The sequence below is a fragment of the Corvus moneduloides genome, chromosome 4 (assembly GCF_009650955.1).
Source record: "Corvus moneduloides isolate bCorMon1 chromosome 4, bCorMon1.pri, whole genome shotgun sequence".
NCBI classification, from domain to species: domain Eukaryota; kingdom Metazoa; phylum Chordata; class Aves; order Passeriformes; family Corvidae; genus Corvus; species Corvus moneduloides.
This window is the reverse complement of record NC_045479.1, coordinates 23,369,788-23,384,733: the sequence shown is the minus strand read 5'-3', so window position 1 is coordinate 23,384,733 and position 14,946 is coordinate 23,369,788. Positions and strand designations below refer to the sequence as shown.

The window sequence follows — 14,946 nt, the reverse complement described above, 5'->3', positions numbered from 1 at the left end:
GTGGAACGTGTCCCTGCCCATGGCAGTGGGCTTAGAACTGGATGATCTTTAAGGTTCCTTCCAGCCCAAGTAATTCTATGATTCTACAACTGAAAGGGAGACAGCAGGCCCTTCCTCCTGCTTTCGGTTGCTGGTGTACCTGTTCCTGTTCTGCCACCTGGGCAGCAGAATGTCCTTGGACATCCTGGTGGTGATGTGAGGTGGGGCAGAGGGTGGGGATTGCAGGGCTGGAGGCCAAGGAAAAGGGACCTTCAGGAGCAGAGTCATGGTTTAGGGAGATGGGTATCAGAAGCTTGAGACTCTGGGATGTGGTGGGAGGTGGGAGGGACAGCAGGGAACACACGACCCTGCTGTGGGGAGGCAGGCTGCGACTAAAAGGCAGGGGCAGCAATTCAGACGTGTATCCATAGGAAAAGTTTGGGGCTGAGGGAATTCCTGGGAAAAGTCGTTCTTCCCAAGAACAATATAGGAGCCCGCACCTTAACTTCACCAGAGCCCACATCAGTGTCACCCTCCCCTCCTCCCTCAAGAGCAGCGGGCCGAGCAGGGCTGCAGAGATCGGGCTGGACTGTCACGGAGAAGCGGGGAAATCAGTCAAGCAACAGGTTTGTCCTCCCAGCTCTGCCGTTTGTCACCTTGGAGGCGTCCCGGACCGGGGATGCCCTGGTGAGGCAAGCCCACTGTCAGACGCAGGTCTCCCCCCTCTCCATCCTTCCTCCCCCGGGCTGGCGCCCCGCCCCGTGCCCGGAGGCGGGACCGGGGCTGGCAGGAGCCAGAGCTGCGGGAGGGAGCAGGTGGAGAGGCAGCCCCGCCGCACGCTGGACCCGGTCCCTGCAGCCGCCGCTCGCCTGCTGCCGGAGCGCCTGGCTCGCATGTGTGGGCTGGTGTCTTCTGGGCAACTGATGCCTTCGGTCCAGACTTCCCACTCGTGGCTCTGATCTCCTCGGCCGCCCCCTCAACACCCAGCCTGAGACACTCGGCCTCTCTGTCGGGAGCGGGGATGCTCGCTTTCCTCCTGGCAGGCTGTGCCAGCCACGTGCCGTCGCCTTGGAGTGTTTTCCCGTCATGTGTCCCTGCCTCGCTGGGCCACTGAGCCCTCCGTAGTCTGTGAAAATCCCCCCTGCTTCACCGGGATCCTTCACGTCTGCTGACTCTTTGGCTTCCTGGTCTTTGCCCACCCTGTTCCTTGACCACATCCTGTTCAGACCTTGCTCTTGACTAATCCTGCCCCTTCGGAGGCTTCGAGAAGAGCAGACAGCTTCACATGGAGCTACAGGCAGAGCTTGTCCTTGTTCGGTAGGATACTGGCTGCGGCGGGATCGATTGGGAGCCATGGGCCGTCGGCTCATCCGTGGTGTCTCTGGGGCCGCAGTCTTCCTTGCCAGCGTGGCTCTCCTCTCCATGCGGCACCGCGGGGCTCGGGACGCAGCTCAGCACCCAGGGGTCAGGGAGGGGATGCTGGAGAAGCCAGAGCAACAGAGCGGAGGGAGCCCAGAGGGAGCTGGTGGCAGGGGGCAGAAGGACCTCAAACCCCATCCTCCGGAGGAGTACAGGACTGAGGGAAGCCTGACGCTTGGGGACATTTTCATAGCTGTGAAGACAACCAAGAGATTTCACCAGAGCAGGATGGAGCTGCTCCTGGACACGTGGATATCCCAGGCCAGCGAGCAGGTGAGTGTGTGGATTCAGACTACAGAGAAGGTGTTGGTAATGGTGATAAAAGCCAGAGGAAGGGGAGGCTGGGCACTGTAGTGCCCCTCGGGACTTTGCCTCATTTTCTCTAGTTCTCACTCCACATTCGAAGGGAGATGCTACCCAGCAAAATGTTTCACTGCTGCTTCATGGGAAAGCTTGGCAGAGATGCCACACCAGAGTGAATGCACAGACCATCCCGTGTCTGTATGAAAGGGTGGCTTTCTACCTCCTAGTGCCATGAGTTTGCTGGGTTTGGAGCTGACAGGCTCCCCTGGCCCTTCGTCAGGATGCCTACATGGTGCCTGGGCACCCATTGCCCTGGAAAGAGGCAGTGCAGTGGGCAAGAGAACAAGGCAGGCAGGCTCCTGCAGGACCTCCTGTAGCCAGCCCTGTTCACTCCCCAGCACATCAGCACAATCCATCCTTTCCTTTCTTGGGCAGATGCTTTCATGTGCATGATCTTGAAGTGATGCGGGTGTATTTTTAATTTTAATTTTCTTTTTTTTAACTGGGGGCCCGATGTTTCCATCCTTTGCTAAAACAGAGTTTGGAGAGTTTCCTTCCTGTTAGAGGAACTGATGTGGGGCACCACATTAGTGGTGCTGTGCAGACCGGCTTACTGGTGGGCAGGAGTACTCCCCAGAGCTCCGGCGCTTTTCTCCCTCCCTCGCAGAGTTGCTCCTCAAGAAAGAAGAAATCCTGTGGCTGCCCTGAAGGCTGGGGTTTTTTTTGCCTCTGCCTGTGTGTGATGGGTGCCTAGAAGGCAAATTCAGGCCCCAGCAAGGAAGGGGGACGGGGGCGGAGGTACTGGTAGGAGAGCGCCTGAAGCAATGCGGGGTTTTCTGGGTAAGGGTGGTTTTCCACTTCGTGGTGCTGCAGCTCTCTGGTCTGCTGCGGTCGGCACAGGAAGCCGTGTCCTATTTTGAGCATGCTTCCTCCCCTGGCTGTGTGTCCCTCTCAGCATCTGAGATGCCCTGCTTCCTCCTCCAGATGCACTTCTCCTCTCCGGCCGGCTCCAGCCCAGCAGCTCCTTGGAGAAACCAAACCCAACCACATGGCTGCACTGGCATTAGGTATATTGCTCGTGGGGCCTTCCCAGTGGGTTTTAAAGGAGCAATTCACCTTTCTTTCCCTCCTTTGTTTGACAAACCAGTGCCTGGCCATTCTGCTGATGACAGGAATTAGCTATTAGCTCCCCAGATTCTTCTGATCCCCTCTGACATGCAAATGATGTCCAAACCTGGGAAGAGGTGTTGAATTTTCCATGCTGCTGCCAGCCTCTGGGAAAACTACACAGACTGAGCAGGAAAATAGGAAGGAAGGGTAGAGTGGGAGTGTCACTCATTTTTAAATAGAGTTTTTTCAGTGTTACTAATTTTTGTTGCAAGTTCAGTATTTACCTCCCCCCTCCTCAGTTTTCTGTGTTTTTCTTCTGCTTTTTTTATGAAATGGCTTTGAGGGAAGGGGAGTGGGAGCAGAAAGGGAAGTAAAGAGACGTATATGAAAGTCAAAAACTTTTATTTTTTAATATATCCCTGCTTAAGGGTTTTTTTAGGTTTACAGGAAATGGTTGGTTTTGAAAATTTGACAATATAGAAAACCTCACTTAGCAAAAAAAAAAAAAAAAAAAAAAAAGAGATACAGGCTTTAGGAGCCAGTCCTGGAGAAATCCAGGTCTCAGAAGTCCTGATGTGCAGAGGCTGCCTTCTCCTAGCGCTGACCCAGCATCTTACTGTCTCGCCCTTACTCATGGCTGGAGACCAATTCAGTGAGTCTTTCTCCACCAGTGGCCAGCAGGGAAGTTTTAGCAGCTGGCCGTGTTGCTGATGCCAAGCCTGGCTTCGGAGCTGATTACCTGCATGGTTTCCTCCTGGAGGAAGCAACCCAGACCTTCCAGATCAGGCTTAGGTGACTGTAACAGGAGGCAGGAACAGCTGTGGCTTTGATGGCAAGGACAGACTGTATGGGAGCCGAATTAAAAATCCTCTGTGTTGGACTCTGTTGGGGTAGAAAATAAGAGAGATTGTCTCTGAAACTGCTCTGTTTAATCTGAAGACGTGCAGTTGGTGAGAGATGGGGAAGTGTGAGGTGGGCACTCTTTGCTGGACCGTGCTCTGCCTCTTGAGAACTGATCCATGACAGACTTCCCATGGGATATTGATGTGAAAGTCATTTTAGCAAAAGGCTTTTCCTCAGCAAAAGCTTAATCTAAGCAGAAGTGTCGGTTCTGATGATTGTTTAGGCTGGGCATAATCTGGGAGTGATTTACACTCTAGGCCCCAGAAGTTTTGATGGAGATAAGTCCAGCTTTCTGGTGTGAAATGGCATTTTGTTTGGTAATGTGGACTAATTCTAGCAATTCCCCTCCTTTTAGAAGCCCACACATCCAGCAATGAAACCTTTGAATGGCCCATCCTGAACTGGCTTTCAGATTTTCAGTGATGTGAATGCACCACAGATTTTGAATTTGTTCTCTGTGCAGGACACAACTATAACCCTGCTGAAGTATTTGCATTTTGGAGAGGGTTTCTTCACCGAGAAGGGGTACCCTGTGAGCCGGGGAGATGAACATGGCCCTGGGTTGTCAGGTTCCATATCTTTATTCCCTTTTCCTAGTTTTTTCTTGCTAGGCTATTTCCCCAGTTTGGGGTGAGGAGGTCTCGAAGTCTAGCATTTATCCATTGCATGGGCTCTGATGTTCATGAAGATCTGCCAGAAAAAGCTGTTTGACACAGGGGCTCCATATCACTGCTTGCACTGCTGTCCAGCAGACATCCTTTCCTACACTGACATCTTCTCCACTCCAGAATGGAGGGATACTTTCTGTGCTTCGTCTCTGGCAGCAACTGCTGTTCCAGGTTTCCCACCCTCAGGCATATGAGGGATGAAGAGACATGGATGGAGGCTGTGTGTGCTGTTGTGACCTTTTTTTGCGTTTCTCGAGCACAGACAGGTGTGCCATGGAGATCAGAGTTTGAAAGAGCCAGAAAAATCAGACTTGCCTAATCCCCACACTCACAGTTCCCTTTTCCCAGTTATTTTGGACAGTCTGGTGTTGCCTGTGGTGACAGTGTACTTTCATCCTTGGGTTCCACAGAAACGTGTTGGATGTCTGCAAAAAAAACCCGTTTCCCATCCTGCATCAAGAGAAAACTGGGAACCTCAGAATATTTTTACAAGTAGAAAATTTGGAGAAGATGCAGATTGCTATTTTAAGTCAATCAAATGTGATGTTTGTTAAGCACGTGATATCTAGTTAGTTTTATATCTGTAAGCAAGTAATTTCCAGCAAAAATATTTCTTGGGGTTTTTTTTTTGAAAATGGCAGAAAGTTTCAATTGTTTCAGGTTTGTTTTTTTTTTTTTTTGTTAAGATGAAAATATTTGCCATAGTGTAAATTTCTAACTCTGACATGCTGGCAAGGGAAATCCCATGCTGCTGACAATCCCTGCCTTGCCTGAAGGTTGTGATATGGTCCCCTGACCCAGAGCAGTTCCTTTACCTGAGACTTCGCTAATTGCTTCTTGTCACATGATTGCCTTGAAAGTGCTTTTAACTAAAAGACTTTACTGGTGGGGCGGGGTGGGAATGTGTGCGTGTTCCATTGCTGCAGCTCAGCTGGTGGAGGGTAATTCACCCAGCGCTGTGGCTCATCCGTCTGAGATCATGAAACCATCCTGCTGTCTCTGCTTGAGCCAGGTGGTCTCTGAGGGTCCTTCATTACCTTCTTTTCATGTACACAACATTTCTCCTGCTACGTCCTCTAGAGAGGGTTCTATCTCCCAAGTGCTGGGTGGGTGTGGGGAGATGTAGAGACTGTGTCTCCTTGCCAGAGCCTTGGGGAACAGTGATGGCTCCTGGAGCTGTTGTCTGCCTGCCTTGTTCCCTTTGTGCCTGCGCAGGTGCTGTGTTTAACCAGCCTGTGGGCAGCTGGTGGGGAGACTGTTTATGGCTCGCGACTCCTTTTTCATTCCATGAAAGCTCATTTTCTGCCTGAAGAAAGCTTTTCTCCACCAGCCCTGATCCTCGCCTGGCTCTGAAGAGGGGGAGATGTGCCACATAATGGCAGCAAGGGGGATTAGAGAAGCCTGGGAGTGGAGAGAGAGGAGGAGGAGGGGGCAGAAACTGGCAGGGGGCTGTGCACACTTCATGCACAAGCAGATGTTCTTTTAACCCAAGCTTAATTTAACCACAATGCTTTAATTTTTGTACCACTGACACCTAATCCAGGGCTATCTTGCCCCCTCACTCAGTGTCATGGATCCCCTGTTCCCTAGGCAGTGGGATGGGGGTGAAAGTGAAGCCACACAGGCGCTGAGGATTGTGCACTGCAGGAAGGGGGAGCACAGCCATGCTTCTGTTCAGCTGCTGCCTGGGAGCGGGTACAGCAGCAGAGGATGGAGTGAGGTAACCATGTTGAGTGTGTCCAGCTGTGGGAGGAGGAAGTGGGCAGCCAGGAACAGCACCAGCTCCATCCCTGAGAGTAACCTCTTTTCCTTGTTTCCCCAGACCTACATCTTCACTGATGAAGATGATGATGCCTTGAAAAGGAGAGTGGGTAATGACCTGTCCTATGACACCACCTTTCCACTCCACCTTCAGCCCCTCAGCTGCCCTGGCCTTGAGAGGGGGTCTGCTGTGAGGGCTGGCTCTCCTGCTCCAGCACTGCCCACTGAAACACGCCCCTTGCCGTGTCCCGTGGGAGGGCCCCAAGCTGTGGTGGCGATGATTTGGTGAATCTGGCTTACCCCAGGGCATGCAGCCCACTGGAGGCAGGGTGCTGTCTGGATCCATGGGTAGAAGCAGCCCATGACAGAGCCCCTCAACCGCTGCCCATGGCGGTGAGCAGGGTGGGTGTGTGGATGGCAGGCATCCTGGTCTTGGCCAAGCTGCTCGGCTTTGTCCAGATTTCATCTCCTGGTAGGGGGAAGAGTGGAACCCATGTCACCATGGACTCAGATGCCTTTTGGGGGGCTGTGAGGAGACTGTCTGTGAACAAACCCCTTCCCTCCTGCCCAGATGTCCTCCCTGTGACTGTGCAAAGTGGGCTGGCTCTGAGCTTTCCCTCCTCTGGCAGGTGGCCGCGTGATCTTCACCAACTGCTCTGCCGAGCACAGCCACCTGGCCCTGTCCTGCAAGATGGCTGCAGAGTTCGACGCCTTCCTGGCCAGCGGCCTGAGGTGAGGCAGGGCTGCCCTGGGGGGACCCCTGAGAGCAAAAGGCACCCTCCTTACTGCAAACTTCTCGTGTCTTCCTGTCTCCCCCAGCTGGTTTTGCCACTTGGATGATGACAACTACCTGAACCCTCAGGTGCTCCTGAAGCTCTTGTCCTCCTACTCGGAGACGTGGGATGTTTACCTGGGTAAACCCAGCCTCAACCGACCCATCTGGGCCTCTGAAACGCTGCCAAACAATCAGACGGTACAGCCTGTGGTGGTGGTGGTGTGGGGGCAGTGGGTTGTTCTGGTGCTCTGGCTCACACTTGTCGTGGTTTAACCCCAGCCAGCAGCCAAGCCCCACGCAGCCACTCGCTCACTCACCCACCAGAGGGAGTGGGGAGAGGATCAAAAGGGAAAAGGTAGAAAACTCATGGGTTGAGATAAAGACAGGGAAAGCAAAAGCCATGCACACAAGCCAAGTAAAACAAGGAGTTAAGTCACTGCTTCCCACGGGCAGGCAGGTGCACAGGCACCTCCAGGAGAGCAGGGCCCCATCATGCATAATGGTGGCTTGGGAAGACAAACACCATCACTCCAAATGTTCCCTCCTGCTCCTCCTTCTCCCCACATTTTATATAGTAAGCATGATGTCATATGGTCTGGAATATCCCTTTGGTCAGTTGGGGTCACCTGTCCTGGCAGTGTCTCCTCACAACCTCCCTTGCACCCTGTCTCCTTACCCATGGGTCAGTATGAAAGCAGAAGAGGCCTTGGCTCAGGGTAAGCCCTGCTCAGCAATAACAAAAACATCTCTGTGTTGTCAGCTCTGTGTTCAGCACAAATCCAAAACACAGCCCCATACCAGCCCCTGGGAAGAAAGTTAACTCTACCCCAGCCAAAACCAGCACAATATTGCAAGGAGAGACAGGTCCCAGCAGGAATGGGGAACAGCTGAACACTTGCCATCTTGTCTGAACAGGGCTGTAGGTGTTGAGTAAATTTGATCATCCAAGGGGCAGAGTCTGACGTTGTTGCTCTGCCTTTGGGTACGTGTCTGACAGGGACACCAGCCTGCCCTAGGCAGCCCACCTGTTGCTGCTAGCAGGAGGAGCTGGCCATTCCGGTTATGAGGAGGTGAAAATTGGTGCTGTACTGCTGGCAAGTCCATCTTCTGGGCAGCAGTCAGGGGGCTGGGGTGACGATAGGGCTGTGTTTGTCCTGACATCAAAGCCAGGTTTCCAGCATTCCCATCTCTGGGAGAATGGTATTGTCTGAGCCTCTGCCACTGATTTTTCTCTGGTGTTTCTCTCCAGAAATCTGTGCGCTTCTGGTTTGCCACAGGAGGGGCTGGGTTCTGCATCAGCCGCGTGCTGGCAAGGAAGATGGTGCCCTGGGCCAGGTGAGCTGGGGAGCAGGGGAGCCTTTGGGGATGAGCAACATGGCTGCACATTAATTCCTGGCAGTGTCAGACCTGGATTTGTGCATGTGGTGTTTGCAGAGGGGCAGAGTGCCACATGCTGCATGTCTGCAAGGTGTGGGACTGGAGGAAGGATGTAGTGGGTGGGCCTGCTAACTGATGGAAAACTGGCCAGAGCAGGCACACCAGCAAGCATGGTCATAGGATGATGTACTCCTCTCTCCCCATCTCCTTAAAGCTCTTGGTTACTCCCCACGCTCCTTCCCATCCCTTTTAGCTTCCTCTGATTCTTCTCCTAAGTGATTTCCCTATCTGCCTATCTCATCTCCCCTTCACCTGCCTCTTTCCAACTTTCTCTACTCTCCCCCTGAGCCAGTTTTCTGTTCCCTCACCCCAAACAGTCTTTGGTTTCTCAGGGTGCCCACTGTCATTTCCTCAGCTTGATGCATGGTCTTGTGTTAGCCTGGCCTACAACAAGATGATGTATTCCATGATGCCCTGGGTTATACCACAGGCTGAATGCTCATACACTGGTAGGCACTGGCTGTGCCAGCCTTAACCAGATCTGAGCATACCCAGAAGGACACATCTGATCCACACCAGGTGGCTGCTTTAGCCAAAGCCCATGAGATGTATGTTATGGTAGGCTCAATCAGGAGGATGATCTGTGATCTAGGGTAAAACAAAAGTGGCACCAATAGATAATGCCTAACCTGGCCTAAAGTCTGCCACTATTGTTTTGAACTGCTTGAAACACATTTGAACTGGCTGGGGGTTGTTACAGTAGACAGTGCTTCACACTGTGTAACTACTGCCAATACAGAAATTTGGTTTAGCCTGTCATCAAAAGGTGGCCCAGTATGTGGTGTTACATTGCATGGATGGCTTATCCAAGCTGCATGTCCTGTTTTTTCTTCCTCCTGGACCTGGCCGTGTGCTCCCACTGATTCTCTTGTGGTGGCTTGTCTGACGCCCCCAGGGGCTCAGTGCACTTCCTCAAACAGGTGGGGAAACGACTCAGGGAAGTCTGTCAACTCTCTGCATCAGCTTAGCAAGGACGTGAGCATGTATTGGGGCAGCACCTGACAATTTGTGGGGCAGCACGGCTGGGAATGGTGAAAGATCAAACGTGTTCCTGAATCTTTGCAGGTGGAACTCGAGGATTTCTTGCCTGGTTACAGGATTTACTCTGGTTTTCAGTAATCTCCTGCACAAATGGATGCCTACATCTGCCCCTGCCCTTTTCCTAACCCATGCAGCCCTTACTCTCTTCCAGTGGCAGGAACTTCCTGAGCACTTCCGAGCTCATCCGCCTGCCAGATGACTGCACCGTGGGTTACATCATTGAGTGCAAGGTCGGTGGGCAGCTGATTCCCAATGCACTCTTCCACTCCCACCTGGAGAACCTGCAGCTCATCCCCAGCTCTCAGCTCATGCAGCAGGTGAGGAGGGGAAAGGAAGCAAGAGGGAGGTGTGTGAGGAAGGAGAAGTAGAGGGGAGCTTACAGGCACATGGTTCCACTGATGGCGCTGATGTGCATTGGATCAATCATCTACTCGTCTGGGGAGGCTTTCCTGACAAATGCTTCTTTGAAATAAGGAGCAGATGTTGCCTGCAGCACAGCTGCCAGTGACAGTGCCCTGGAATCAGTGGTGGGGAGCACATGTATGGGGAGTGACGGGAGGATTGAGGGCATCCCTGGGAGAATGTGGCACACGGACAAGCAGAAATGATGATTGATTGGGAAAGGGCCTTTGACATGGCACTGTGTCTGCCTGGCAAAGGACTAGTAGGGTGGACCATCATGGGAAGGAAGACAGGAGAGATGTGGAAGGCAGAGGCTAAGCCAGCAGAGAAAGGACTAGAACGGGAGTTTCTGTCACCTACAGCAAATGCCTTGCTCCTGAACTCACCTCACCCTTTCTGCTCCTTTCTCACCACTGCTTTGTAGGTCACCCTCAGCTATGGTATGTTTGAGAACAAACTTAATGTCATTGAGCTCAGCGGCCCCTTCTCGCCCCAGGAGGACCCCTCAAGGTATGGGGCATGATGCTCTGGGTGTTGCTGCTGTGTGAGCCCTCAGACAACAGGCTGGGAGGGGGAGGCAGCCCAGCGGGGTGCAGGAGGGCAAGAGAGAGGGACAGAAACCTTACAGTCACATGGCTTATGGGGTGAGGGGCACCCCAGCATTAAGCTGATTGTGAAGGCTTATAAACTTTGCAGACCTTTTTGGGTGAGTGGGAGGAAACAAAGTGTTCAAAACATTTTATTTGGACAATTCCTAAGCCGAAAGTATTGCTGTTTATTTCCCATTTTGAGGCTGAACAAGCTAACCTTTTACCTCAGGGACAGGAGCAGAAATGTTCTTTTAAACTCAGGAAAGGAAATTCTGCTTGCTTTTTCCTTTTATGCTTTGCTGAGAAAACTGAAGGGAAAAAAGAAAAAGGTTCACTTCAGGCTGACTGCAAACAAAACTGTTCTTTGATTTACCTTCTCCTCTTTGAGTGAACAAACCTAAAGTTGTTATTTGCAGAGCATGAGTAGGAAGATCCTGGCTGGAGATAGCAGGGGTGGGAAGCAGCTGGGTGATGAAAAGAGCATCAGCAGAACCACGTAGCAGGGGCTGGTGCAGTGCCCATCTCCCTGCCCGTGATCAGGGTGAGCTGTGGGCTTTGGCTCCATGGGCTGGAGCTGGATTTGGGTACCAGAGGGAGGCTTTGCTGAGAAAAGACATTGTGGGGTGAACAACCAGTCCTGAGCTCTGTGGTGCAGGGTGGGTGCCTGATGTGGAATGGGGCATAAGGGAGAGGTCCTCCATCTTCCAGCTGTGTGCTGGTGTAAAAACTGTCCTCTGACCTTACTTTGCTTTCTCCCCAGCAGGTTTCGATCACTCCACTGCCACCTCTATCCCGACACCTCCTGGTGCCTGCAGGCTGTTGGCTGGTGATGCCTGAGTCTTAGCTACAGTGAATCCTGGTGACACCTGTTCCCCTCTAGGGAGTGGGACACTGAAGAAGCTTGGTGCTCCCAGTTTCACCTTTTCTGTGGTGGTCTTGGGGCTCTGTGATGGCTTTCTTGGTCCTCACTCAATACTGGTGACACAGGACAAGAGACAAGGTCTGATCCAAAGATGGATAAGATGGGCTGGACACATGAATGAGCTTCTCATCTGTGCTGGGATACATGCAAGGGATGGGAGCAGTATGCCTTCTGGGCAGATCAAGGATTGGATAGTGGCTGCTGGGCATCTTGGTAGAGATGAGGACTTGCTGCTGCTGCTCTGTGCCCTGGCTGCATCTTGCTGGACTAGAAGGGCCCTGTGTGTGTGTACCCAGTGCCCAACTGAGGGTGGCTGGCAGCATGTCGTGGCTCCAGACTCTGTGAACAGGGCCTCTTCCTCTATATCTGCGCTTTCCCTACTGCCCACACTTTGCAGCCACAGACCTGCTGAGTCTCTGCATAATCAAAGTCCATAGAAATGGAAAATGTGACCACTTTTGTGCTGAATGAATCCTGGAAAAGCATAGTCCTTGCTCAACGGAGGGGAGATGGGCAGGAAGTACAAAGAATCAGGAATCCCCTGCTCTGCTGGGACAAAAGAGAGGGTGTGTGGTAAGGGAGCCAGGAGGAAACTGAGCGAGATGGGGTTGGTTCCCGCATTGAATGTTGAAGGTTTGATCTTGTATGGTGCTGCTTTATTCCTCTCCTTTTACCTTCTTGATGTGGGGTCAGGATAATCTCTTGCTCTAATTACCAACCTGTCACCTGAGATTAGACTCCAACTCCTGTCTGTGAGAAGAGACATAAAGGATTAGAACTGGCTGAAAGAGAGGAGAAAGGAAGAGATGGAGAAGGAGCGCTCGGGAGCAGATTAGAGGTTACAGCTTTATAATCTTTTCTGTCCCCAGACGAAAAAATTAAGTCATGAAGAAACGGCAAGAGCAAGGCAAAGAGCTTTTTATCTCTGTGGGTCTTTCCTCCAGATGCTAATAGCCGCTTTCTGCCTCCCTGCTGTCCCTGCTGTGTGCAGCAGGGGGAAGGAGCGGGCCCAAATAGGTTACAAGCTTTCTGGCATGTTTGTGAAGGGTCCTTTTCTTAATAAAGGGCCCAGTGTGAAAGCTGGGCAACGGTCCTTGCTGGGGAAGGAACTTAGTCATAATTTTGTCCTTGTACACACAGTTAAATAGCTGGGGGAGAGTGTTGCAGGGAAAGTTGGAAGGCAAAGGGGCTGTTTTAAATGGCAGGTGGTACCACAAACAGGTATTTCTCTTTAAAGAGCATTTCAAAACAGACTGCTGGGATCTGTGAGAGATCCTGTAATCTCCAGATGAAAGGACAAATGCCCTTTCTCTAAGGAGCTGCTCAGCTTTGATGCTGCTGATGTGACTAAGCCTGCTGCTGGTGGGCTGGAAGAGCCAAAGGCGACTGTCACTGTGGCTTTGCTGTTTTGAAAACTGGCCACTCTGTCACCTCCTTCCACCCCCTGAGCACCAGCATCTCCTACACAGAGCACAAGAGGTTTAAAGGAAAGGCATCAGAAAGACCTTCCACCTCTGCAAAGGGGGATCTAGAAAGGAATGAGCGCTTTAATTCCTGGAAAAACAGAAGGCAGGAGCCTGTAGAGCTGAAAGGAGGTTGTAGACAGGCGGGGATTGGTCTCTTCCACCAGGCAACAACTGACAGAACAAGAGGGCACTGTGTCAAGCTGTGTCAAGGAAGGTATAGGTTGGATATTAAGAAACAGTTTTTCACAGAAAGAATAATCAAGTACTGGAATGGTCTACCCAGGGAGGTGGTAGAGTCACCATCTCTGGATGTGTTTAAAAAAAGACTGGACATGGCACTTGGTGCCATAGTCTAGTTGAGGTGTTAGGACATGGGTTGGGACTCAGTGATCTTGGAGGCCTCTTCCAACCTTGTTATTCTGTGATTCTGTGTTTTCCAACCTGGTCGTTGTTACTGGCATTTAGTCAGCTTGTGTAGCAGCACACAGCCTTGCTTCCTTCTGTTGCACAACAGGCCTTTGAACTAGAAGCTCATCCTGAGCAGGCAGAGGAGCAAGCTGATGCCAGTGACCATTCCTTGAGCTGTGCAAAGCCCTTGGCTCACACGGCTGTGCCAGCCAAGAATCCACAAAACAGACACACAGCTATTGGAAGGGGGATGCAGCACCAAGAAGTCCTGCCCCACAGAACAAGTGGTTGGGTTTGAACTCAACCAGGAGATGAAATATGCTTTTGTGAGAAGAAATGAGTCTTCAAGAGAAACCTACACTTTTTGGATGTATCAGTTTTCCCCATTCAAACTTTCAGCTGATGTTAATAGAGACTGAGTTAAAAAGTTGGTCGTGTCTGTAGATGTCCCGGTGACAATCAGAGCAAAATGCGATTCGTTTGAGGAAACTGGTACAGCAGCTTCACTTCCCTGAGGTAAAAGCAAAGCAGAGACACTAAAAGCTCGCTTTGGATCCTGGCCTCAGCTGGTCTGAATTGACATGGTGCCTTTTGCATGGCTGAAGATCAGATGTTTAATGGGTTGAGTCCTTGAGTGGCTGCATGGGGACCCGTTTAAGACTGGGCTTCATTGCTGGAGCAGTTAAGTGCCACTTTTATGGAAAATATCTTGTCTCATAAGGAAACTGAACAGATGAGAAGATGTCTGGGGCAGGGCATCTCTTGGGCTGTAGAGAAGTGAATGACAGAAAAGTCCTGCTATGCCTGTGACGACAATACGCTGGAAAGAAAATAGCTTCTGAGTCGACAAAAGAAACCAGGTTTTCTCTAAGAACAGAGAGACAGCTTAATGGGACATTCACCACATGAAATCTGATCAACGTTAAAACATGAGTTAAAATTAGTTTCAGGAATGGTTCCTGCCCCTGGGGCTTGCTGTCAGATGTTGTGGTTTTACAGTCTCATTTTCCTAGTTTATTAAAATGTTTAGCTGCTTGGGAAAATGAGAAACAATCTCATGTGAAACTTTTCAGGGGGCTGTCATTTTTTATTCTCTTTCTCTTGATGTAACAAAGATTTTGGAAAGGTTCCAGTGGGTCTATTAAATTTGTATTTTTTTTTTTTATCTCTACCTTTCTCTAGCTCTCACTTCCTTTTCTCATTGCAGGGAAAAAAAACCCTCTCCCAAGAACGAAAAGGAATGGAGACATGGTCTTTTTATTTTACTGGGAAAAGTGGGGTCAAAGTCAAGGGTGTTGGCATGACCCTGCTGTTGTAAAACATTAAGTATAGTTCAAGGTTTCAAGTATAGACACCCCTGCCTGCCCAACACCATAGCAACCAACACTATTAATGATGTTTAAACTGTATCCTGAAAATTCAGAAAAGGGAGAAGGAGGGGGGGAAAAAGGCAGTTACAGTATTTGAAATGTAAAATATTAAGTAAAGCTTTCATGTTCACAATATCTTTTCTTCACTTTCCCCTTAGCGTGAAGAATTTTTATGAGAAAAGCCCTATTTGACAGTGCAAAAAAAATGCTAATAACTATCCTTTCTTTAGGGGGAAAGAGAAGTTAGCTGAAATAGGTGGGAAACTGCAGTTGTTGCTAAAGACTTGAAGGGGAGAGAGAAGAATAGCAACATCAGACAATGGTTCTGTCTCTGGTGCCAACTCCTCTTAACAGCTCTGCTGCCGAAGAAAAACAGATTCCTGAGCCACTGT

At 50.8% G+C, this 14,946-nt stretch overlaps 1 protein-coding gene across 3 annotated transcripts; it reads left to right on the top strand.

Annotated features, from left to right (window-relative positions):
- Positions 1-322: 322 nt before the first annotated feature.
- On the top strand, positions 323-14,355 carry MFNG (MFNG O-fucosylpeptide 3-beta-N-acetylglucosaminyltransferase). Of its 3 annotated transcripts, none has more exons than XM_032106738.1 (8): positions 323-1,671; positions 6,205-6,253; positions 6,773-6,875; positions 6,963-7,005; positions 8,168-8,253; positions 9,548-9,713; positions 10,223-10,308; positions 11,149-14,355. In XM_032106738.1, exons 1-8 carry the CDS (start codon positions 1,333-1,335, stop codon positions 11,216-11,218), a joined length of 942 nt encoding a protein of 313 aa, XP_031962629.1. In that variant the 5' UTR covers positions 323-1,332; the 3' UTR covers positions 11,219-14,355. The 3 variants fall into 3 exon arrangements, with proteins under 3 accessions (XP_031962629.1, XP_031962628.1, XP_031962627.1); XM_032106737.1 differs by having other exon boundaries at positions 6,963-7,116; positions 11,152-14,355; XM_032106736.1 differs by having other exon boundaries at positions 6,963-7,116.
- Positions 14,356-14,946: the final 591 nt, after the last annotated feature.

Bases quoted from the DNA above. Each gene is read 5' to 3' on its own strand.
- MFNG (XM_032106736.1), top strand. From the start codon at position 1,333: ATGGGCCGTCGGCTCATCCGTGGTGTCTCTGGGGCCGCAGTCTTCCTT. The intron at 6,876-6,962 runs GTGAGGCAGGGC...TGTCTCCCCCAG, and splicing joins TTCCTGGCCAGCGGCCTGAG to CTGGTTTTGCCACTTGGATG. The intron at 9,714-10,222 runs GTGAGGAGGGGA...ACTGCTTTGTAG, and splicing joins GCTCTCAGCTCATGCAGCAG to GTCACCCTCAGCTATGGTAT.